General features: G+C 41.8%; 1 protein-coding gene across 2 annotated transcripts in view; it reads right to left on the bottom strand.

Annotated features, from left to right (window-relative positions):
• Window positions 1-26,260, bottom strand: part of scfd2 (sec1 family domain containing 2) — an 85,909-nt gene that overhangs the window by 30,240 nt on the left and 29,409 nt on the right. For both annotated transcript variants that reach the window (XM_044199059.1, XM_044199060.1), the window contains one exon: window positions 16,995-17,286. In XM_044199059.1, the coding sequence (XP_044054994.1) occupies window positions 16,995-17,286 (292 nt within the window). The remainder of the gene's footprint in view (window positions 1-16,994; window positions 17,287-26,260) is intronic.

Genomic DNA, 26,260 nt, shown 5'->3' with positions numbered 1-26,260 from the left:
TGGTCAGGCTGCAGGATAACATCATTTTCAACAAGAGAAAACCACGTCTTTTACTGTCACATACTTAAAGCATATGGGGCTTGAATATCAGACATTGGTTTTGAACGCTGCAGTTCTTCACAGCCATTTTGTGCCTCTGACCTATTTCAAAAATCTCCATTTGAGAGTGCAGAAGAGGGTTTTCTGTAAATGTACACCTCCAGAATGAATAAGCACTTCCTGCTTCAGTCAGGGTTGGGGTTCACGCAGGGGGGTTAGACTCTGAAATGTCCCATTCTCTCCCTTGCTCTCTTTCTCAACTCTAAGAAAAAAAAAAACTACTCAAACAGTCAAGAGCAGGATTTTCAGTTCACTTGCAGACTCTTAAACATGCAGCTAAAATCTCACATACTTATCAAATTATAGAAAGGCTCTATTACACAGACTTTATTGGAGCGTATATCAAATTAATAGGCAATTTTACAACGACAACAGAAACACTTGGTTCCCATTAAACCAGCTAATGTAAACAGAGAAATTTAGTTTTGTAGGAAAAACAACAACCAGGAGATTGAGACAGAGAGAGAGAAGAAAACAATGGAAAAGGAGGACAGGACTGTTTATTTACCGTGTGCAAGCATAAAAGCGCTTCCAAAGTGTCCACTAGTGAGGACAGAAATGCTGCCACAACCGCAGACAAACGTCTACTCGCACACACGACCTCACACTCACACACACACATAAACACGACCATTAGACAGGAGGAGGACAGATAGAGGAGAGGGTGGTGCAACTGATGAAAAGACATGATTAACCTTTGATCTTCACTCCGTATCGTGTGTGCGTGTGTGTGTGCGTGCACGCAGACAGGCATGTCTTGGAGAATATGAGCAAGTGTGTGTGAAGAGAGAAGAAAGGGAGAGAATGTGTGTGTGTGTCTGCTGAATGATAACTGTGCTATGTGCTCGGCTGCTCCCATGGGAGACAGAGATAGATAATGTTGACGCTGTTCAGATCCTTTGATAATGGCTGCAGGGATGAAGCGGGGAGGAGGAGGTTGGTTGTGGCGGTGTATGTTTGCGTAAGTGTGTGTGCGCGTGTATGCGTTTGATGGCCGGGTGACATGTTGGTTGGGGTGGTTGTGTAGCCTCTACCCTCTGGTGGTCCCTGGGTGCTGCTGGTCTGAATTACGCGCTTAGGGGACAGGAGAATTTGTGTTTGACCTCTGAAAGCAAGCTGACCTGGGACAAAGCATGGGAACGCAGTAGCCTTGTACATGTACGTATGTAGTGTGTACGTCAAAGGTGTGAGAGCGAGAGAAAAAGTGGGCAGTGATGGGGAAAAAACGTGAGTGTGTGTCTGTGGGAAGGCAGAAAAGAGAGATTAGTTTCTATACGTGCTGGACAATGAGTTGTGTATTTGTGTGAACAAGTTCATGCATGACTGTTTATTGACTCTTCAAAGCCATTACTGCTCGGTCAGACTGAGGAAATACACATGTGATTGTGAGAGAGAGTTGCGGGTTTCACTTGATACCTGAAAGCCAAATAAACAACTCAGGGCTGCCAGATCTGAACCCAGAGCAATAAACTCCACTGATATCTGAGACGCTGGGTCTGTTTACTGGCTCATCAGTCAACACACCACAAGGGCATACACACACGGACACATCTTAACCTGGATGCTCTTACAGTAATCTTACCTATAGAACCACTGTTGCATAAGATCTGATTCTTTTGCTGTAGAGATATTTAGAGCCAAGACGGTCTCAAAAAAAAGCGAGGGCAAATTCGCAAATGTAAAATCCAGTTTGAAATGACTTGTTTTCTACCACGAAGACGTCTTCAATGGTCACAAGTCTCTGTGAAGGGTAAAAGAGGGGTGGGACGCAACAGAAAACAGAGATTGAAGCCACATGTTGAGGCGCAGCACACACAGATTGATTGATTAATATGGAATGTTTTTTCTTTTCCCTCTAAAAGCACAAATTTCCACAGCAAAGCCAGAGCAGATGACAATGTACTGCTCATATACTGTAGCACATTTAATCTCTTTCTTTCTTGTACACTCATACAACTTTACTGTGACTCACACTCATAGTGTGTGTCTACTCAATCAGACACACACTATTATGCTGTGGGATGACTCACATCTTCTCCACACAGGAGAGTGATGAGGTGTTGTGCTCACAAACAGAGTCTTCATCTCTAAGTCTAACTTCTACAAGAGCACTGTAGTGTGCCACACAGAAAATCGCATGATCTCAAAACTTACAGCTGCTTTTAAAAGTGGAACAACTTTCTGATGTTTCTCTATAGGGACCGTAGAGCATAGCAGGAGGGACGGGTTGTAACAGTGTGTAATCCCATAGTGAGGAGGAGGATGAGGCTGCAGAGGGATGAGTCGAGTTTTACTGAGAAGCAAAGGGGCAAAGTGAAAGATCTTACAGGTTGTGAGGGGCATCATGGGAACTAAAAACACAGCGGCATACCAAGTTACACTTGCGAAAACATAAAAACTACCACAGCATACACTGTGAACAGTTTTTATAGTTCCTATTTCTTTGGCAGAATGAAGTTCCAGTTAAAACACTGAAACACAGAAAGGTTTGTGGATTTTCCAGAGTAACTAGGACATTGATTCTGGAAAGAGAGGGCCTTTCACTTCTCATTTCACTTCATCTTTTCAAACATATCACAGGTCATAAGGGGCATCATGGGATCTAAAAACAGGGAAGTAAAAACACTATGGCAAACTCAGCTGCGCTTGTGAAAATATAAAAACTGCCACAAAAAACACTGAGAACAGGGACACTGTCCTCAGTAAAATGTAGTTCCAATGAAAAATATTCTGTGGTTTTTCCAGAGCAATGGGGAGCTACAGTCAGCTTTCTGCAGTTCCCAATTTCTTAAACATTATGGATACTAAAGCACAAACTATACAATACAAAGTTTCTGGGGTAGGGGATTAGAGGAATCTGACTTATGCCGCAAGATTTCTCCTGGAGAAAGCGGATTTCTTGGCCATGAATATGTGTAACCAGGTTTCTAATAGGCTTTTTACTGTACATGTATTCATGTGCAGGGCAAAGACTTCAGACCAATAAGGTATTGCAGTGACAGCAGAGTGGCAGGAGGAAATTACAGATCAGCCTCAAAAACAAAATAATTCAGACGCAAAGTTAACACAAAGCAGTGTCTAGAAGTCTAAAGAAAGTCAGTTTCCACAGCTAAACATTTGAGTATTTGTAAAATTCAGACACACTCGCAGCGTATTGTATCACTACTTATAATAATTAATGCTTCCAAAATAAGGTTGGGGGTGGGGTAGAAATCTGATTACTGAGTTGTCCCGTATTTTTGAACTGCTAAAAGTTTGCAATCACTCTCCACATCTTTATTGTCTGCACTCGTCAATGTAGAACTTTTTATCAGATTTCTGTGGTGTACCTCCTCTAGCAGCAGCATCATTTCTTCCCTGCTTGTAGTGTGGTTTTCATTTTGTTTCGATTTTCTAATATTTTCTTTTTATATATCATAATATATTAGCAAGTTGTTGACTTCACAACAATCTAATAGAGATATTAAGGATTTCACACAAATAAAATTTACTTGTAAATTTTTTGTAATAAATTAGATATGTTTTTGCAGAATAAAATAAATATCATGGAGAAAGAATGAACATTATGGCAGACCTAGGGTAAATCATTTTCTTTGACTGGCTATTCCAGCTTAGAGCAAACGTGATTAATCATGTGATCCCTTGAGAGCTGCTCTTAAAGGTTGCTTTATAAATGTGTTATTCTTCACACACAGTGAAGACCTTTTCACTCCTGGGTTGACTCTTAAGAGCATTATTTAGCATTTTTAAAGGTCAGTGTTCAATGTTGTGAGCACCACAAACTAAAAAAAAAAAAATTCTCAATTTTTCTCCAAAAATTCTCCATTGTAATTGGAGGTGGACTGAGAAAAAAATTGAGAATTTTTTTTTTTGTAATTCATGTGAAATGACCCTTTAACCTGGAAATACATATGACAGCATAAACAGCTGGTATGTCTGGGCAACAGCAAATGAGAGAGGCGCGGACTGGAAGAGAAGGTAGTCATTGCCAGATAGAGAGAGAGGGTGAGATAAGGTGTTGAGTCCCACAGACACAGAGGAAGCCTCCTATCACAGGAAGCTCCTCTTGCAAATGTCAGATCCTCCTAATCGCAGCTCTACTTCCTGTTTCAGTCCCCCGAGCTGGACATCACACGAGCACTCACAACCGAACGGGATCGTACATATACTTACCCATCCAGGCAGACATCCTACACAAACTTCACATCCTGGAAGGGTTGAGGTCCACATCAAAGTGGATTATAGGGTGGATGAAGCCGGCGCTGCAGTGACCGCTAGCAGACATACCACTTATTATTTCTGACCTTGATATGTTGACGCCACCCATGGCTAAGGGAATGTCTCAAAACTGTCCACACACACAAATACGTGATCTATTAAATGGTTGAATCACAACTTTCCACTGTCTTAATAATGTTGACATGGCTTTTAATTTATGAATGTGTGTTTGTGTGTGTGTGTGTGTGTGTGTGTGTGTGTGTGTGTGTGTGTGCGCACATCATATTCCTGCTTACAAAAATGGGATAGCATAACACAAATAACACACTGCACGCCTAATAACACACACTCTTCACATACACTGGCCCTATAGAAACACACAAACTTCATAGTCCTGTCATTCAAAATACACAACAGGCTAATCCGCTCCCACACATCGCAACAGAGGGCTGTCACGAATGGGTCAGGAACCGCAGCACAGTGTATCACAACTGAAAACATTTGGACTACAAAGCTTGCTGGTTTTAGAAGTTCAAGTGAAAGTGTGAGGCATGTGTGTGCGTGTGTGCGTGCTCAGCCTCTTGACTGGTGCAGTGATGCAAGGAGGCCTACCAGAGGGCGGCTGCTCCCACCTGAGAGACAGATGTTAGTGTTATGTGTGCATGTGTGTGTGTGAGTCTGTGTGTCTACACAGGCAGACAGTAGAGGGCTAGACCTGCCACAGCAATATAGCTATAAAATGTACATTTGTGTGTCTAATAGCACTTCAGTAAGAAATAACACTCTATAGGCACTCATATATTCAGATTATACGATTATTTAAAAAGAATCCACAATTCATCAGGTTACTTAATTCTAAGTATGTGTAACACACTGTATGATCCATTTCCAAGATGTGAATCAGACATCACAGCACTAACATCATTTTGTCAACACTTGGTGATAAATAAGTGAGTGTTTCATTAAAGGAGAGAGGCTGTGTATAACTGTGAAACTCCGAAGCAATGTTACTAAGGAACTGTGAACACTTCCAGCGGCAATATGTGAGGAGAGTCTAAAAGGGGACGGGAGGCGTGGAGGAGAGAACAGGAAAAGGAGAAAATTAAAACCATACATCCCATCCTGGAAATAACACATCCCCTACAGTGGATTTTCTTAGGATTTGCTATAGCTACAGTACAGAGGGGGAAATTAAAGCATGGCCAAAAATAGTGAGTGTTTTCAATGTGGAGACTTTAGTTTGTGTGTTCAGGGTCAGGGACGATAGAGAAGAAGCTGGTATACTGGGGGAGTATACAATAAGGGGGGGTGCCCTGGCCTTAGGGCAAGGGGCGACAGTTGTGCATATGTGTGTGTTCTAATGTGTTTATTTTCAGGGGGGCTGAGTTTACACTGGCCTCACTGCAGCAATCCTCGCTGCAGACAGTCATTATCACGGTATATACACCCACGTTGTGTGGATGGCAGTGATAATGGCTGCTGACGGCCCTCTTTGCCAAAATGTGTCTCACCATCTGCGAGACTGCAGAGGAAATGTTACAACAGCCAGTTCATTCATCCCTCCATCTCTGCCCATCAGAGAGAGCCATTTACCTGGACTGAGAGTGGGCTGAGTCGGATGTGATAGTGCTGAGCTCACAGACACAGTGCAGACGGCAAGCAGCTGTCAGCATCAAAGAACAGTCCAGTGTGTGTGTGTGAATGAGAGAGAGTGTGTGAGAGGCAGCCTGAGAGGACCAAGAAGCAGACAGAACTAAGAGAAGATAAGATGATAGAGAGGCACAAAATGTTATGGAGTTTCTATTGATAGTAGGATTTCAATGATAGTGACCATCTTCCCCAACAGTCTGTGCTTTATCAGACTGAGTCAGCTCAGCACAGCTAGAACACTCATCTACCAGGGGGTGGACAGGAACACTTTACATTTAGGGCTGGGTATCCAACCTCAATACTTTCCTCAGTGTTTTTAAATTTTCTTTTAACCAAAACTCTTATTGGCACTGGCATCGACAAATGCTTGTCCTAAATCTGACAATGGTCCATACAAGTATGACAGGACGATCGTTAGCTTTACGACAGTTAGTGGAACAGATGACATCTATTGAAACATTGTTTTTAAAAACAAATACATTTTGTGGCTTGGAGTCCGTGTGCACTCATTACTTTTTTCATAGGAGGTTTGCATTGACATTTTCAGAATTGATTACCTAGAAATGAGAGATTACAGACTTAAAATTCCGTCTTTTTAAATAATAATAATGTTTGTCCATTGTGAATGATGAGAAATACAAAAACCCAGACATATGGATTGCTTATCAGTGTGTTTATAGAAAGCCCCCAGGAATGGCGCTTGCTGTAAAGTGATTTTGGAGTATGGCTGCACTGAATATTGCAACTTCCAGGATCATCACGCGACAAACACTGGCCCAAAAGCTTTTTTCCCCATACACAATCATTGGAAAAGGAGCGGTTGTAAAATACTGAATAACAATATATTAACCAGCTCAGCTGGAGGAGGACTCTAGTGCGCCTGCTCTATGGGTCAGAAAACGCAGAAGTATGCTTTTTCGGCGTATGTGCCCAGTGAGAAACTTTTACAGGAATAAAGGGGGCGCCATTTTTGAATGCATGAATAATGCGTTCCAAGATGACCGGTGAGATCAATTTTGTCTCCAGAGCAATGACACCTGAGGCCTGAAATCATGGGTGCTGAGAAGGTGCTAGCAGTGCTTTCCCTGCTGCTTGCTTGCTCATCGCTTCTGAGTTCTGTTGTTTTTCTGCTGTTTCAATAATGAAAACTGGCACTTTTATTGGCAGATTTATTTGGCTAAAAGGTTTATTTGAAGAATTAACCATTAGGTTCTGGTAGAACCATTGTTTCTTAGGGTTGTGACCTCTATTAGAGGAGAAAGAAATGTTCTCTAAAAACAGCAATAGTTTGAAAATGAAATCACAAATCTGATAATACAGCAACAGTGAAATCCAAAAACTGATGGAATATTGTGTTTTCATGCCAAGTATGAGTCCGAGTCTCATAATTGGAGTGTTTTTCACACTTTGCTTAACTGAATTTTCTCTAACTAAATTAGGTTTTTATGCATCAACCCACAACTAGGATACATGAGCTACATACGCACTTCAAAACCTCCCAGCATGTAAATGACCCCACAGAAAAACCACAGCTGGGGCAACGTTTCACCATTGAACACTGGAGATGAGGCACGTAGACCATTAAGTGACTAAGAAAGACATAGCAGGAGAACTCGGGCCAAACATTCCCTCTGACTGCCCCCCTCAGTTTGTATGCCTATGTCTGGTCAGTGTGGAGGTCAGCTGAGTAGGAGGAGCAAGGAGATAAGCCTATCTCCGACCATGTCCATCACACTACAGGAGACATTAACACACAACAGAAAGTGACCAGACACCAGAACGCAAGTAAAGAAAGATTCCTTTCTCCTCATTCCTTACTATCTCCTTCTATCTATTGGCTGGACCTGCAGTTCTCCATAGGGACACTTTGATAACACAGACTATTACCTCCTCATGATTTACGACCACCTAAAGACACTCAGAGTGGAGTATGACATGTACTAAACAAAGCAGGGATATGGTATGGAAGACAAAAGACCAGAAACTAAAGGGGGAAATGGGGGAGGAGAGAAAAACATGTATTTCTTAGCCTCTCTGCTAGATGAGGGGGTGTAAGAAGAGAGGGGTTGTAAAAAAAAAAAAAAAAAAAAAGGGGAGGAGGAGGTAGGGGGAGTGGGGGGCGTTCCCGCTGGCTCAGGCCTTGATTAACACCAGGCCTCCTGACAGGAAATGACCCGGCCAGCTCATAGCGCCAGGAGAGCTTCCATCTGGTGTCGAGGCCGTGGTGGAATTCTCCACCCAGGAGGACTCAAAACTGAGCAGAAGAACTTCGAACTGAATGAACACGTTTCATTTCCAGGAGTGCTAGATTAGTCCCACTGCTTGTACGGGACACTAACACAGAAAGCATCCTTCTTTTCCTGTTGTTGTTTGAGGGCGTAGTCGCCGAAAGCAGTGCTGAGCTGCAGCCTTTTACTCTAGGCCTAAAAAATCATGACCACATCACAAGATTTTATTGACAGATGATACCGCCAAGTTTATTCCATTGAGTATGAGGTGAAAGTAGGTTATAGAGTTCCTCAGATTCAGAAAATGGAGGAAGTTGCACGGGTTGGGGGTGGGAGGGGCTGGAGAGAGAGCGAGGGGACAGTTTGGGGTGGAAAGCGGGTAAATTAGGACAGGTCATCTTTCACTGCTGACTGGAATCCTAAACGTAAACAAGTTCTTCCGCACCAACAGATAAAGCGCAGATATACTGTAAAACGGTGGCTCTGGTAAAAAACAGATTCACATGCACATACATTCGACCAAACTCATACACTTATTTATGAATGTTGTTCGAGCCAAGATATTTGTTTCTATGGCCATCAGACTAGAAAAAGCACACACAGCGACCCATACATACACAAACATTCACAAAGACCTTCTTCAAATTCTTTGTCTCCCAGTCTAAGTGCTGCACAGAAAGTGAGGCAGAAACTTATGTATGAAGATAAAAAGGGATGTCTTCCCAGAGGAGCCAAGAAGGGTCCCTGAAGAAGATGAGAGAGACGAGTGGGTAGAGCGTGTTGGCTGGACTCCTCCACTGACCCTCTGACAGAGGGTCACAGACTGACCCCAGCCTGCACTGACGCGTGTGCAGGGGCCAGGGGCCGCTGTCTCAGTTAGAGTCCCTCTGGAGCCTGCCTGTAGTTGTGTCTGGTATGTATTTTTGCCTTTGCTTTGTTGAGCGAGTGCGTGCGTATCTATTTGCAAGTCTGTGTGGGATCGTGATAGTGTCCTTTTTCATTCTACAAGCCCAATTCCCAGCAGAGATATAAGTGCTTACAAGTCTTTTATGATGTGCATTTCCTGTCATAAATAAGAAGCAGAGGAATTCTCCGCTGAGCGCTAACACACTCCATAAAACAAACAGAGGTGTAAACTACACTCTGGGCCAGCTCTGTGAAATCTACCCAACAAACTATGGCTACTACTCACTGCACTACATCGACAGTTGAAGGCTTCCTTCTGAGTGATAATACTACAGGTATCATTTTTTGTCACTGCACTGCATACACTACATTGTACAACAGTCTCAGGACAAACATGTCTTTAAAACTATGAAAGCAAATGTATCCCTTAAAGGCTCCTTTGTCTGATACTATTTCACTGACAAGTCAAAATGAAATGATCCACTGGACTGAAGTTGTAGAGTTGATGTTTGATTGCTTGAGAGATGACTTCTGTTTCAGTTTTATTTGACTTGACATTGTACTCCCTGGATGAAAAAGATGAACCCACACAGTTTTTGAGTGAGTTTGATAACTGTCCTACACTTGGTGATTTATGGGAGTTTTAAGATGTGGGTGATAAACATGTAGTGGTTTCTGATCGCTGTAAAACATTATCTAGGGATTTAGTGGAATCAACTAATCTTTCATCATTAACGTCATGTAAATAAATACTGTAAGTTTTATTAATTTCAAGTTAAGTCAACTTAAAATTTTGAGTTGAATAAATGTACTACTGAGAGTTCACTCAACTCATTAAATTAAGTTTCTAAAGAACATGATCAGCATGTTAGCAGACTTCCCAGCATGCATTGTTTGAGGGTAAAAACTCTTTAGTCTCATCTTTCTTGTAGTTTGAAGAAAACAAACATGATGGGAACTTGCTGTGTGTCTTCAATATATATAAATATAAGTTGCGGTTGTTTCCTCTGATTGGCAATATCAGACTTTCAAAGCTCACCAATTGCTTTTAAAAGAAAAGAATTGTTTGCACAATACAAATACTTTCTCAGTCAGAGATTGCAGAAAATAACAGCCAATGATCCTTGACAGGAATTTTATACTGCTTCAACTCTATTAAGACACATACTACCATGATTACAGGAGGGGTAGAATACATCCACTTGCATGCAATTCTTATGTAGCATAAATTCAAGGTACATAGATGTGGGATAAGAAGTTTTAAGATGTGCTTCCCATAGAAAAAAGCATATTCTACTTGTTAATGACATCTTTAAAAATGTTCCCTTTTTTTATGCTAAGCAGTGAAATAGTCTTCAGTCTCCAAGCCAATTATAACATAAAACAAAAGAAAAATCATGCTTTAGTTAAAGTATTCATCACTCTTCAGTGAGCACATCTGTGATGGAAGGTCCCAATTACAGTAGGTGTCTCTTAATTTTAAGGGGTGACAAGCCAAAAAAGGTTAAGAACAACTGGAGCAGTTGAAAGCTGGTTGTTATTGGGCAAATTTTCCAACACCTGTCTGTCATATTGAGTCCTGCACAGTCTCCCTTTGCCCTCATCAGAAGGCACTTTTCCAAATGCAATTGCCAGTTCATCTATATTGCCATTTTGCTATTCTACTTTAGAGTTGGATCCCTTTGTTTCCTTGCATCCCTGTTACCTGCGACAAAACTGTCACACCGTCCCCTTTGGGTCTAATTCAGTATAACCCAGAGGAGAAGAAAGAAGAACGTAGGATGGATACAAGAAAACAAGAGACCCAGTATGGAGACTCACAGTGCTGACTTGGGAGCAGACTTAGTGGGGTGTGAGTCTGGGGGTCTGATTGTGACTTTGTGTGTGGCCCTGCCTGTGAACCAGGCCTGTCTGGCCCGGCAGTGAGGAGCTGATGAGCCTCTGTTAATTAAAGCCTGAGCTCCATGTCATCAGCTTATCTGATGAAGTGAGCTAGAGAGAACAACGCCACTGGCTGCTTTGTTCACCCTGGGGTCTACGGTTTTCACCTCATACATGTATGTGTGTGTTTGTGTGTTTGTGTAACAGAGAAGGAAGTAAAGAAAGACCACCAATTAAAAATAATTGGAGCTAATTTCATAAACACAGCGCAACAGGGGAAATATATTTAATCAGGCGCGATCATTAGACTAACTTATGCTCCACTTCCCCCTGCAACCAGCCTGGTGCTTTAGGGCCTCACAGAGAGGGAGGGAGGAAGAAAAAAGCAAGAAAGCGGGAGAAAGCGAGAGAAATGGAAAAGGACATAAAAAAAATAAAGAGAAGAAAAGTTTAAGAGGTAGGCAGACGGAGAGTTGGTGGCCAGAGTTATGTGTGATCCCTTTCATGTCCCTTGACTGGCCCGTGTTGCCGTGCCAACCCAAACAGCGGCGTTGGGGAGGTCCAACTCTCCCACTGCTCCCCTCTTTCTTGCCCCGTGCACACCCCACTGACAGGATGAATAACAAACCCAATGTGTGTCTGAGGCAGAGAGAGAGAGGAACATGATATGAAACCACCACATTTTCAGTTAAAATTCACGTCTTGCTCTAAAAGTTATTTTGCAACCTTCTTCCCTTCTTCTGTCACTGCTGCCAGTAAATCACTATCATCACCATCTGGGGACTGGGATTTCACATTCTCACTACTGGAACTGTACACCCACACACTGACATAAATGCAGACAAACTATGATCCATCATCCTGAGCTAGCTAGATGTCCTAATGTGAAGAATTAGGGACATTTGGGTTGCTCTCTTTCTTGGCCCATGCACTGCAATGCTGAGAGAAGAGAAGAAAAAATTCGAAAGGAGAAGGAGGAGGTTTGATTCTGCACCAAAGAAAAACAAGATTCACCAAGGCTGACAGGAAACAAATCCATAAAGAAGTCTGAGGAAGACTCATTTTCGCTCTCTTACCAGCATCAATGTAATTTTTGCCACAACTGAACGGGGGATTAACAGTAACTGCTTGGAGCTATTTACAACCTGCACACATCACACACACCACCCATGTACACCACAGACTGTCTGGCAGCAGCCAATCAGACTCCAGGTTTCAGGAGATGCAGTTGGTTCCTTATCCAATCACAGTTTTTGTTCTCCATTTGCGGCTTTACACATGACCAATCCAGCTCTTTCCACATGTGGTGCTGTGCAGCGTTAGGTTTAAGAGCTCATTTCCCAGGCTGCAATAAGTGGAAGCATTTTCTTGGATAAATACTGTTCAACTCTTTAATCAAAGCCATACCCTATGACAACAATGCAGAAATGCTGTACTGTACTGTATAGTATGAATGTTCATTTCACATGCACATACACGTACAGCGATGAGAAATACACAATTGCAAACATACCGACATAGCAAAACTTCTTGAAAACCCCAAACTTGCGTTAACACTTCATATTAGGGCATTTCGAGGAGTCTGCTCTACTGTCCTCCCTCTGGTGTGAGGCTGCAAGACGAAGCACTGTGGTGAGATGCATTATTTAAAGGGTAAATCTGTGATATTCTATATTTTTCTTATTGTCAACAAATCCCATGAAAACATCGAAACAAACAATGAATTGATCATACTAACAAGTATTGCCTGTATAGCCAAAGCCTGATTTAGCCATTCCACATAGCTCCATTGTTGTCCAAAAACTATACTTCTTTCCTTTCAGCTCTTCCCTTTCAGGGGTTGCCACAGTGAATCATGTGCAAAAACTATACATTAAACAATTTAATAAGCCACACTGTTGTATAGAGTAACATGTTCCACGAGCATGGGCACTGTAGTTTATTTTGAGTCAATCCCATATACACCGTCCTGCTGCCCTAAATCTTCACTAGTGCAATGAAAATAGTCCCCAACAAGTACACTATTTACTACTGTTTGAGTAGTTTTTGCTAAAAACTACAGTGCCCAGCTGTTTCAAAAAATTATTTTTATTTTTTAAAATAAATGTATACATTTGTGACCCGTTTTTCAAGATTGACTTTTTCAGTAGGAACCAATCGGCTTTGAGCTCAGTGTCAGAGACAAGGTAGAGAAATCAGAGACAGACTAACACATTATTGGTTTGGGTATTTCATGGGATTTGTTGAGAATAACAAAAATATAGAATATCACTGGGCATACCAGAAAGTGGCAGTGAAATTAATCTGCACAACTTTGCAAAATATTTGTTTCAAGAAGCTTGGTAAAGTAGTGACTATTCGCTGGCTAGTTGGTGAGCTGCTGTACCTGGCAAGCTATCTGCTAACACGCTATCCAGCGGGGCACAATACAGTAGCTCTCCAAGCTTCTCTCTATTTTCTCTATGTTGTGCTGTTTACTGTACTCCTCCATGATATTTTCTTCACTATTGTACACCATTTTGTTCAATAAAAAGTTATTGAAGAGGGAAAATTAAACTCTCTGAGCTAGCAAACTTGATCATGGTCAGTTAGCAAGCTCGATAGCTCTGCTTGGTTACTAATGGAACTATACAGTAAGTTCACACTGTTTATTCAAAAGACACGTTTTTACCATTGACTCCTGTCTCATAACTGTCTGCAAACCATTGCTCTTTTGAGGAACCGTTTATTCTCTGACAGAAGAGGTTATATAGAAATAAATAATCTACGATAGATTCCTCCATTTTGGACTCTCCAGCTCTCTGTTCCCTCAAATATCAGCATTGTCAAGATGGCTTGCTATTGGTCATTATTGCAAATTGGCAGGTCAAAATTCACCAAAGTCGACATCACCGGAAAAATGTGTGCAGATTTACTTTTCCCCCAATGAGCAAATCCACTGAGTAGACTGCGGCAATTCCACTGGAATTACATTTAAAATACTTAAATGCTGGTGTGACCAGGCCATTATCCTTTAGTTAGTCTGTATGACCCTAGGTCACTAAACTGGACATTGATCATTACATCTCTGCCATACTTGAATAATTGTGCAATATTCTGTGTATTACTCCCGTGCAATATTTAGTTTCCTATGTTAGTTTTTCCTATTTATTGATATTGATATTATATACCTCCATTACTGCTGTGCAATATCTTAATAATCTCAATAAGCTACACTTAACTCGACAGTACATGCACCACTACTTATTCCTTATATTATTACATTGTATTATTATACTGTATTATCATCATCAACCGGTAAACCCACTTGGTACTTCACACTTATTTTATTTTATACTTATACCCACCTGGTACTTAATTTATTTTCTGACCTGTTTTTATAGTGTTTTTTATAGTGTATTGTATTATATTTTTTGTTAGTACTCCTGTGTGCACTGACGTAAAGGCGAGCTGCTGTAACAAAGAGTTTCCCTTCGGGGATCAATAAAGTGTTTCTGATTCTGATTAAAGTGGTCATATTATGCTCATTTTCAGTTTCATAATTTTATTTTGGGTTTGTACCAGAATAGGTTTATTATAGGTAATTTAAAAAAAACACCATATTTTTGCTCATACTGCACGTTGCTGCAGCACATCTTTTCACCCTGTGTCTTGAACACTCCATTTTAGCTACTGAACGAGGCATCTCACTTCTATTCAATCTTTGTTGGGAGTTGCACATGTGCAGTACCGAGGTAAGGACTACTAGCCAATCAGAAGCAGAGTAGGGCGGGTCCTGACAAGCAAGGTAGTGTGATCCAAAACAAAGCCGCTTCAGCCGGTAACTATGGCTTTGGTTCAGACATACATGTTTGATCCGTACTGTCTGATACTGAAACACAGGCAGAACAACCCGAACCAACCAAGTTATTAATTTGTAACTAATTTATACATAATCATACATAATGTTTTAACTGTGCACTGTCTCTACATCACAGTAACAACTTTATGCCCATTGATTGCCTGGAGGGTATCTAACGCTATTTTTTAGGTGTACTTGTGGAAACTGCTCAATTCGGGCATTATGAATCGTGTTACATAGTGACGTAGATACGTTATGGAAGTAAAGGCTGGACTACAATCGAGCTGTTTTCAGGCAGTTCAGGAGCAGTGTTTTCTGAGGGAGAGGGTAACTCCCTTTGGGGTGGACTTTTTCCTTTTTCACTGCTAACTTATTACATGCACAAAAAAGATATAACACAATAAAGGCAAAAAGCATAATATGACCACTTTAAATACCCTTATAAATGAAGGTAAATGTCTACATGATGGATTATGCAACACACCATCGCTTGCTGCTCACAAATACACATTATTGGGAAAACAACATCTTTAACCCTCTCACTGGCAGTCTGAAAAAAAACTATGTGTTCATGAAAGTTTGATGCTGCTGCACAGAAAACTCAGGTCCATCAGGGCTGACAGGAAACATGGAATAGACAACAAATCTACAGTGTACAGTAGTCTGAGGAACACCATTTCCTGAAGATGCTCTTTAATTAAGTTCCCAGAAGGAGGTAGTTAGTGGGGTCGGGGTGTGTTGCATTAGCCTGTCCTGCGTACAGTCCTAAACTCACTTGTCCTTATTTCTTCTGTGTATATTGTTCTTGAGTTTCTGCACCCTGTTTCTACATGCATTGTAGCCAAAGGGAACAAAATAAAATAATTTGTAAAAACATTGTTTTCATGGCGACCAGGTTTCATTCAACGTCTGGTATCCATTTGAGTCCTTTAATTGGGGAGAATGTCACAATCGGTGTTTTGCTCTGGATGCAGAGAGAGACAACCTCCCGCCTCATGTTACCCTAGCCAAGCACTTCATCAACTGCCATAAAAACTCTCACACAGACCTTCGTGCATGTGCATACACACTCTCAAATCTAAAAGCAGACTGCTGAATTCCTCTGAATAGGCAAGACATGCGCGTGTGTGCACACACATACATAGTTTTTTTTTTTTTTTGTTTAAAACACACCTGGCACACTATGACAGGGTAATTTCCAATGAAGTGTTTATAACAGAGAGTCAGGTTTTTAGCATGAGCCACATCTCTGAGCCTGTGCCTGCCAAGAGGCCCCTCAATTCCAAGCAGCACTTAGCCAAGTAGAACAGGAAGAGAGAGAGACAGAGTATGAGAAGGAAAAGAGTGAAAAAGAGCAAGAGGGATCAACAATCTTTATTAGTACTTTTCATAGATTTACCAACCCTATATATACTATATGAGCCTATGTGTGATATGAGACGAAAACCCAGTGTATTATTTCAGGGTGTGTGCTAAGGTATGGAGCGGGTTAAAACTAAAAGCAGCTCTAATTATGAACTATGTGGCAGGGGAGGAGATCGTGTGTGTACAGGCTCAAGGTTAAAGACGCTATTACTCTGGGAGGTACAGCTGGTTGTGGTGTGGAGGTAGACTGTTAATTCATCTTAAGGGCTGGCCTTGATCTGCTCTACCACACAGTTACCAGCTCAGCTAAACCAGCACAGAGGAAGCAAAGAAACCAGTAGGCACACACACATAGTGGTGCCAATTTGCAAATTTGAACCACAAATAAAAGGTTTTCCTACATCTGTATGCTGCACAGGTAAATGTAACTGTCACTGCACAGAGGCTGTAGATGTTAAAGTGAAGAGAAATTTCTCTCTCACACTTATCCACATGCACAAAGTTCAGATTTTCCCACACTCGACTATTTGTGTGGCTGCTTGCCAAACTGACCAGAAAGTGTGTGTGTAGGTGTGTGTGTGTGTGTATAAAATAGTGTGACGCAAGGACAGAAGGAGAGGGATGGGGTGTGAAGACTTTGATAAAAATTTTCCCATTAACAGGAGGCAGACAGAAGAAATAAACAATCAGCTGTTCCCACTCTCCTACTCCAATTTCTCTCCTCTTTAGACCATCAGCAAATTTGGCAAACTGAGCATGCTCCTGGAAGTAATCATGAAATTGTGATCACATTAACTCTCTCTCACCAGTTAGTTTCTGGAGCAAGGGGCTGAGTTCGGTCTCTTGGGTGATGACCAGGGTGAGCACTCCTATCAGCTCCCTCTCAAGCTTCTCCAGCTCCTCCTCATTATCCTGGTCTGCGGGCTGCGCCTCGTCAGCCAGGGAGTACAGGTAAACCAGCAGGAGGATCAGCTCATCAGGCCCGCATTCATCCTCCTTGGACCTCGACCTCGAGGCCGTGCTGTCCCCGCCTCCACGGGGCTTCATCAAGGGCAGAAGCTGCCTCAGCACAGCAGGGAAGTCAGAGTCTCCGAGAGCCTGTGACACACGCACACAACACACAGACGAAGACATACATGGAAAACAGACGGTTAGTCAGAAGACAGCAAATTTTGCTCTTTCTAGAGACACATACAGGTGCCACATGTTAGATTTTTACTGCCCACAGTATAAAACGACCAGGGGCCTGATATGGATGTTGATTAAGGGGGGACTCCAACGATTTTACACATCAAAGTCTGTTTACAGGTCTTGGCAAGTACTACTAAATATATGAAAAAAAGTTGTATAAAGCCCTTTGTGCCCCATATGCCCCAAATTGCTCCCGAGGGATGTGCCTTTGGTGTGTGAATGTGTGTGAATGCTTAGTTACTTTGATGAGCAGTTCTGCCATCGCTGTATGAATGTGTGTGAATGGGGTGAATGAGATATGTAGTTGATGCGCTTTGTACAGTCCATTTACCATTAATTAGCTGTGTCCCCCTGTTCAGTATATTGCATTATGATGCAAATAGTATTTACATAATTTGATATTACCTATTCATTAGTCTACATTCTTATTAGTTGGCATCATTGTGTCTGTTGTAAAAATACTGGAAGTGTTTAAATTAAGAGCACAGTGTGAGTGAGCTCATCGTTCCATTCGCTAATTTTATAGCTCTGTGAGTGGTTGAGGTAACGCTTAGTTTTGTTTCATTCTCTTGTTGGATTTGCATGGGCACTGAACGGTTTTCTCTCTCTCTATTACACACACACACACACACACACACACACACACACACACACACACACACACACACACACACACACACACACACACACACACACACACACACACACACACACACACACACACCAATCCAACATTTGGGGCAATGTTTAGGTGCAGTGACCTGTTTTTGGGAGCCTGTCTGAGCAGGTCTGAATAGTCCCTCACGACGGTTGTGCTCTAGTCCGACATGCTGTAGATCACCAGACCATTTACAGAACACTGGCCACTCTCACAACAAAGCTGAGCTCACAGACCTATAAAACAAGGGTGTGGAGCTAATCTGTCTGATGAACAGAGTGAACACTGAATGAAAAATAGAGCTCAAAGGGGGGAAACGTAGGCAACGGGGTCACAGAGTGGAGGGAGACTGTGAAAAATAAAGTGGGGAAGAAAACGAGCTGAGAAAGACACCAGATATTACAAGAGAAATTAAGCTTCAGATGATAGTATAAAGAGAATGATTGTTGATAGAGGGCCGTATGTTTGTGTCGGATAGAGCTACAAATGCCCCTGTGGATATATTTCATTTTAACGAGGGATTCCTCTGTGAAGAACTTTGTGTTCCTCTCACCAAGACAAACAGGCTCTGAGAACGAGGGGCTTTGGACCTTGTAATGGGCCCACTGGGGGGGGATCCAGTGTCTGACCCAGTAGAACTCTGCACTGAGCCAAATACTCAATACAATCAGACCCAGAGATGGTGAGCCACAGAACTGACTGACTTTCCCCCATGAAGTACGGCTGAGGAGAGGCCTTTTTGGAAAACGTCCCTCGAGGAGAGTGCTCACAACACAAGGTCTACCTCAGTGACTCTCAGTCACATCCTCCCAACATCCAACACAATCTCCTGCAAGTCTGTTCACTCCAACAACTCCTCCCTGCCTCAGACCCCAGCCAACCACTCGCCCCTCTGGAGTGTTCAAACACAATCTCACCACACATTTTTTTCTTCTTAAACATTGTGAAATCAAATACCTCTCCAAGTTGCACTCATTCGAACTGCCGAACAATGTTTGGGATCTTTCCCTTGCTTGTTTTGCTGGTGGGCGGCAGTGAGGAGAGAAAGACGAAAGACATTAACGGTTTCTTGTTGAAATGCAAACGGCTAAGCACTTTCTCTTTCAGCTCTCACTTTAGAACTATTGAACGCCTACACATCTGTCTGTACATGTCCAGGAGGACATTCTTATGATCCTCAGGGCTCTCAAAGAAGCGTGCCACTGTCAACAAATTACATTTTCATTTTAACCAGAGCTGGCCTTAGAAGTACCTGCTGCCATCTTACTTTGGCATCAGAAGCTCTTAGTATGGGTCAGTGGAGAGAGGAGGAGCTGAAAGAGGAGCTCTGGAGGGACTCTGGGGCCCCACATCAAGTATATCACTCAAACCTGAACTAGTGTTACAGTACCTCCTGGGCCTCTCATGTTCTCAGTTGTAGGCATCCAATTTTTTGTGTATTGTTCTTCAACATGTGGTCTTAACTACTGTTTGACAGGTTGCAGGTTGGTCAGCATAGTTGCCAGATAGTAAAAAGGTTGTTGGTTTGATCAAAGTTACCATTATGCAGTTTTATCTTGCTGCTACCATGCATACAAGTATTGATTAAAAGCAGAAACATGCCTGTAATCATTTATAATCATCACGGTCATTGAGATATTTGAATGATTAGAAGATGCTTGTTAGAATATCCCTTAATGTATTACCACTACAATACACTACACTACAAAGAGATATGAGAGAGTATTTTTTTTTTCCAAACAGTGGATCCATATCGTCTTGGCTGGTGATCGCTTCAAATGAAGCAATGTCCACTTGTGATGGCTCATCACATGTTACAGCCATAGTGCCGGCATTAGTTGTGAGCGTTTCAAGTAAAGGGTGAGTTTTCCTTTCTTGACTGTTTCATTTGAGGAATTTTTAGAGGGATGAAGAGGTGCAAGTGTCCAAGATTTCACAAGAAAAAGCAAAAAAAGTCAGAAAAAATAAACAAAATTTGACCCCTCAAATTAGGACAACTGAATCGGATTTAGGAAAATTCAATTTTAATTCATAGCCAAAAGTAAATATTGGAATTTATTCCACCTACCAAATTTATTTTTGAATGAACTTGCAACTCAAGTACAATTCCTGCAATCACTAATCTTTTTTCCTATATTTGCACCATAGTACCTTAACCATGTGTGTAAACTGTGTACTGTGCAGTATGTGTATATGTTTTTACGTGGAAGCATGCACTGTAACTGGGTCCCTTCAGGAGATCTATAAAAGCTGCTGTCAGCTGCATGCCATGGAGCCAGAGCAGGAAATGGAGGTCTTTGGTATAGAACTGAGTGAAACTAAGTGGGAAGACTGACTAAAGCTCTTTCCAGCACTGAAGCTAAACTCAACAATGCCCGACTCACAGCGTTGGCACACAGGCTCACTGGAAAGGTAGTGTACTGTACACCTTTGGGAACAGAATGGAGCAGAATACAGCATGCTTTCCACGGCATTTAGGGTAACACAATCAGAGTATAGCACTCAGATATTATGAGTTTTATTTCATTTGATTCATTTTGAAGAAGCTTACTTCACATTTTTCCCCAGGAAACCCAATAAAAATACTCTCAATGATAGACTAAAAGAATGCTGCTTAATTCATGTGGCGTTTAAGGTCCACTGTGCAGATTTTGGGGCAGTGCTCATGGCCTGAACTACAGAATTACTGCAGTAATAACAGGAAGCTAACGTTATTATTACACACCATTACTGAATGCACTGGTCTTGCTGCCATGCTCTAATGTGACTATTACACACAATTTTAGAATAACAATGGCATTGCTCTATCAAAACAACGCAAATTTTTGGGCTTGCAATTACTCATATAAAGCCATTACTTTAAATTACTTGAGAGTTTCTTATCATGACAACATTTCCCAAAGAAAATCTGTCTTTGGATAAAAATATAGAACATAACACTTCTTTGTCCTCCAAATAGGCTCAGCAGATTGGCTGTTGCTAAATTTGCCGCTGGATTATTGGTATACGACTGAAACAGAAACATTGCTGGCTTCTTGCTCATGCCTTTGCACAAATCATAAGCTCTCTTTTGCATTATGCTCTGGTTTGAATCGGTATGCCAGTGATTGACAGATTACTGTTTGGCAGTTCCAACCATCCTGGGGTCCATAAAGGCTCAATCTCACCCAATCACAGAGCCAGGCCAAACTCCGCCCCTGCCCATCGCAGCCTGAACAGGAAACCAGCTCCAGATGCAAACCCTGGAGGAAGGTGAGTGTTTCAGACGCAGCACAGTGCGCTAAACAGAACCAGGCCTTGCTTGCCTCGCTCCCTGCCTGCACAATGAACCTTTTTCTGGGCCCGAGGGCAGGGGGAGGGGCGGGTATAGGAGGTGGGGGTCCTTGTGGGAGCATGAACAAAGTTGGCTATAGGTCAGTTGTTCTAGTCAACCAAAGACACCCTGGATAGGAGTCACCTTACATGGTTGTCAGACATTTCATCATTACCATAGCAACTAGAAAAAAGTAATTTGCATTCTTTTGGAAATACACACATGTGCTTCATTTGCAGATGTGTAATCACATCCAATTTGCATTCACAAATAACAACACGCAAAGCTGGAAAGGGAAACAAGCAAACTTCTAAAAACAAAACACATAAATCTTGAAGTTAGAAGACGGCAACTAAACTTTGACTCTAAATTATGTACAGCAAGCTTACCATTGATTTGTAGTGGAACAGCTGGAAAACAAACAACTATGTCTTCACCCTCAGAGAGACTGGCAGGATTTTCAACATGTAAACAACACCAAAACTCAGAGCAAACTCACAAATGCTTTGCCAGACATTTTGTAGATGAGTGTGCCTTATCTGAGCCTGCCAACGCACTTGCACACAGAGCATCTCAGCAGGGACATATGCTCATTGTAACCTGTGGTGATGACAGTGATGAATCCGAGAATGGGTTCACCGGAAAATTTCTGTTTATCAAAAGACGGAAATTTGCCTTAAGTTGAGTGGGAATGGAAACATAAAGTTTATCTCTGGCTCTCATTTTACAACCATTATACTGTCTTGTGTGAAAGGTGTGCACAATGGATCAGGTCTTTAACAAGGAGAGCGGAAACGTGACTCTAAACACAAAGAGAAGCAAGTCCGCACACAGGATCATACATACACTGAACAGTGGACGATTACCAATTCATCAAAACACTCAACTTTGTGCAACACTATTTTGAATTTCATCCATTTATATCCACATTTATTTCTGTCTCCCACATCTTTTCTGTTGTTAACCAGCTAAAACAACAAAATCACATTCTGATTTGTTAATAGTGTTAATATCATTTTTGCTGTGATTGTGACGGTTGTGACTTTTCTGAGGCTCAAATATGAGGTGAGAGACTGGAACTACAACATCTGGAAAATGTCAGTGGATATCTGCCCTCTTTTTTATCATGTGGTGTGTTCTCAGCTTTAAAGTTATAATCCTTAAGATTTTGTTGAAATTAAACCCCATTTGTGATACTATTCATGACATGTATTTTTTCTGCAATAGTCTTTAAATTACATACTGTAATTACATTTTTATATATTATTTTTTTATTGTTAGTGGCGAAGTCCGCCATTCCTGTGCTGGACTGAAATATCAGGATCAGAAATACTTTATTTATTAGTTTCCCTTCGGGGATCAATAAAGGATTTCTGATTCTGATCCTAAATACGTATGAGGGATTCACAGGAAACAATGCATGCATGTAATCCAGGGGTACTGATTTTAATTGTATTATTATTATTAGCCTCACTGTTACTGCTAATGCAAGCCAAACATTATATACCACTTCTGCTTCACATTAAAAGCATTCAACTGGCGAAACACAGGGTGGCTTTTATTATGAAGCAGTCACACAAAATGCAAATGTTTCAAAGAGTAACAATAAGAGGGAGCAGCCACAGTGAGCTGTTAGATGAAGAGCTACAGGCGACAGACTGCACACCTCCAACTCCTCTGCAAAGGAACCAACTTTACTATGTTCTGCTGTTGTGTGGAAAACTACTCACCCTATGTATAGCATGAAATCAGATCGTGTTTGCAATAATTTTTGACTGCAAGTAGCTGCTCAAGGAGTGTTTGTGTAGTATTAAACCACACTTGCTGTTACCAGCAGTAACCGCGGATAGTGCCAAAAAAACACAGGGCTGAAATCTTAAAGATTACAACTTTAATGTCTGTCACTACTCTCTTTTACAGAATGATCATCATCCACATGATCTGATGACTAAGCAAAACACTGCTTGAATGCAAAAGGTAAACAGACCAGGATTTTCTTCAGTAAATTATGGAATGTACTCTACAGCCTGTCCACTACTCTGTGGCTTGCCCATCAGTCGGTTAACTCTTGCATGTCTCAGCTCATAAAAAACATACACAAAAATAGCAGAGGAGGCAAGTTAGAAGAAAAAGAAATTGCGAAAGATAAAACCATTTGATTGACTGATTAGACAGATGAATGTAAAGTAAGAGATGGAACGATAGATGGTGCAGTGGATGGAAAAGCTCTTAAAAAGGTAAGGTGACCCCTGGTCTGGCTCCATCAGCCTGATGCCTGTTATGTTTGTGGGAACACCGAGACATAAATCTTTGGCTTTAAATGAGGCCTGAATTACCACACAGAGTGTGAGGTGGGTCTGTTTTGTTTCTGCCCAGCCGAGCCGTCTGGTCACTGATCTGCACGCTGGACTGTTAGGAGAGAAATCAATGGACTCCTGCACACGGAGACACACAGCCTCTCTGTTAATACAGGCAAAAGCTCTCAATAGGTTTTACATCAGTCCTTCTCCCTTTCACCTTTTATCCTCTTTAAGCCACTGTCTCCACATGCATCTCTGTTTTTTATCTGCATTTTTTTCTCTTTTGCTTTGTGTGTCAAAGGTTGGCTTGGCTCAGAGCTTGAGGGCTATAATTTAGAGGAGACGAGGGACCCAATCACAGACACAAACACACAGTCCCTGCACACCGCCAGTCAGCCACATGCTGGTCACTGCGGCTGGACTCTGTCTGCCCGGCACATGACACCCTGCCTGCTTATCACACTCAGGCTAAGACCTGCAGTTCCTTTGGTACTAGTAGGAAAAATGAGCGAGATAGCAATCGTACATAGCTTTTAATGTAAAAAAAGTGTATTAAGGCAGTACACTCCAAGTGTTTAGAAACATAAGGGAATTAATGAGGCTTCATTTTTGCCACATAGGCTGCAACAGATTATGGCGTAATTTACCAGATGAGAGTTGCTCTGCAGCCACAAACCCCAGGGCCATGTTAAACCTCCTGCACTTTTCTCACACTGCGAGAAACTGAATCATACGCATTCACGAGTAGACACACGCACGCACACACACACGCATACGCACACGTACACATATCCTTAATACTGCCAAGGATAGTACATTACATCCACTACTAATTGACTCAGGAGGCTCCAGGAGGGAGAAAACATCCAGAGGTAAACAGACGGTTTCTAGACGAGGCAGAATGAAAGAACCACAATTTATTCGATGGGATTCAAAGCAAAACAACTGGCTTTGACATTTTGCAGTTGCTCAGTTTAATTTTTCACTGCAGCCAATCAGAAACAAGATACAAGAGATCACTTTTCTTCTCTTGTATCTTTTAATTATTTTTTTTAATGAAGAAACATGTAGTGTGAAAGATTAAAGCAGCCCATCTGATTCCAGTTTCAGTCTCACACATGGAGAGGAGGGCACAGAGGTGGGGGGGGGGTGAATAAGTTTAACCAGCACTAAAGGAGACTATTTCAAAATAAGAGTTTGGCTTGACTGGCTGGGAATAGGCTGATTAAAAAAATTATAAATGTGTTCAGTTATGTGAAGGAAAACACATTTTTAAGTTTATATGAGCATGTTTGCATAAGAGGAAGATCATTTTTTTGCACATGAGAGATGATGTTCTTTAATTCAGTTCCAAGAGTTGTAGAGACTTTAAAACATTAGAGGGCACTGTTGAACCACGCCGAGACAAGGAACGCTTGATCACAGCCTGCACGGATTGCACCGCGTCTGCCAATCTCTTTCCCTCCAAAACTCCATCCCTCCGTCTTGGAGAAGTCTTCAATAGACAGGAAATGGACTGGAGTCGACGTGTTGGATATTTTTAAAGTATTAGCTGTATGTTAGGTGGATCACGACTGTATTCTGCATTGCTGACCTCAGCTCTATTCATGCCGTAATTTCTAACTTGGCAGGGTGTCATCAGAGGCTGCTGTAGTGGATGGAGTGCTCTGTCATGGGTAGGTTTCTGTGGTGAAGTTTGAATAAAACATAGAATTAATCATGAATAAGTCGAGAGCTGTGTCACTGACTAGCGTACTGTGATGTGAGTCATTACTCTGAGGTATAGCTGGCACGCTCTCTGTCTCTCAGAGGAGGAGGGTTATGTATGTGTGTGTCGGTGAGTGTGCCACATATGGGAAGAGGCAGGGCTTCTTTCCTGAACCCCACATTAACACAGAGGTCACAGAAGTAACCGTATTTATGGGCAAATGAAAAAAGGCAAAAAGGTGCACATCTGTTTTAAAGGAAAGGGGTGCTAAGCCTTTGCAAGGGAGGACTGTGTATTTAGATGTACATGCCTGAGTGTTTGTGTGTGTATTCTTTCTGTAAATACGGTCTACATCATAAGCTGGACTGTCCCGCCAACCTGTGCGTATCTCTATCATAGACACTGACAAACACGCCTACACACGGCTGCTCTTTCCTAAACATTTATAGAACACTCATTACAGACACGGGAAATGGAAAACAACTAATCTCCCTCCATTTCCCTGCAAATGCGCACTCGTGCACACACCTGGGTGCATACAGAGATGAATTATGCTCAAAATAAGTACTGGAACATTTTATAAACAAACAAAAAATAAATAAATCCTAGACAAGACAAACAAGAAGAAGAAAGAAAAAGATAAGATAAGAGAAAATATGGAGAGAGGAAAGACGGGAATAAAGTTTGGGATGATGGGAAGGAAAAGTTGTAAGACCACCACTGAGAGATCTTATCGGTGCAGTGACGGTAGTGTGAGTGTGCTAGGTCACATGGCGCTCCCCGATGAGCACACTTATGATGTGAGTCAGACCTCTATTTACCAGTCAATTATGATCAACGCGATTATTTACTGTGTGGCTAACATGAGAGGTATGTCAACAGACATACAAAAAGGATTAAAT

The sequence above is a fragment of the Siniperca chuatsi genome, linkage group LG6, assembly GCF_020085105.1.
Source record: "Siniperca chuatsi isolate FFG_IHB_CAS linkage group LG6, ASM2008510v1, whole genome shotgun sequence".
Classification (NCBI taxonomy): Eukaryota; Metazoa; Chordata; class Actinopteri; order Centrarchiformes; family Sinipercidae; genus Siniperca; species Siniperca chuatsi.
The sequence above is the reverse complement of the archived record's forward strand: the minus strand, read 5'-3'. Positions and strand labels throughout refer to the sequence as shown.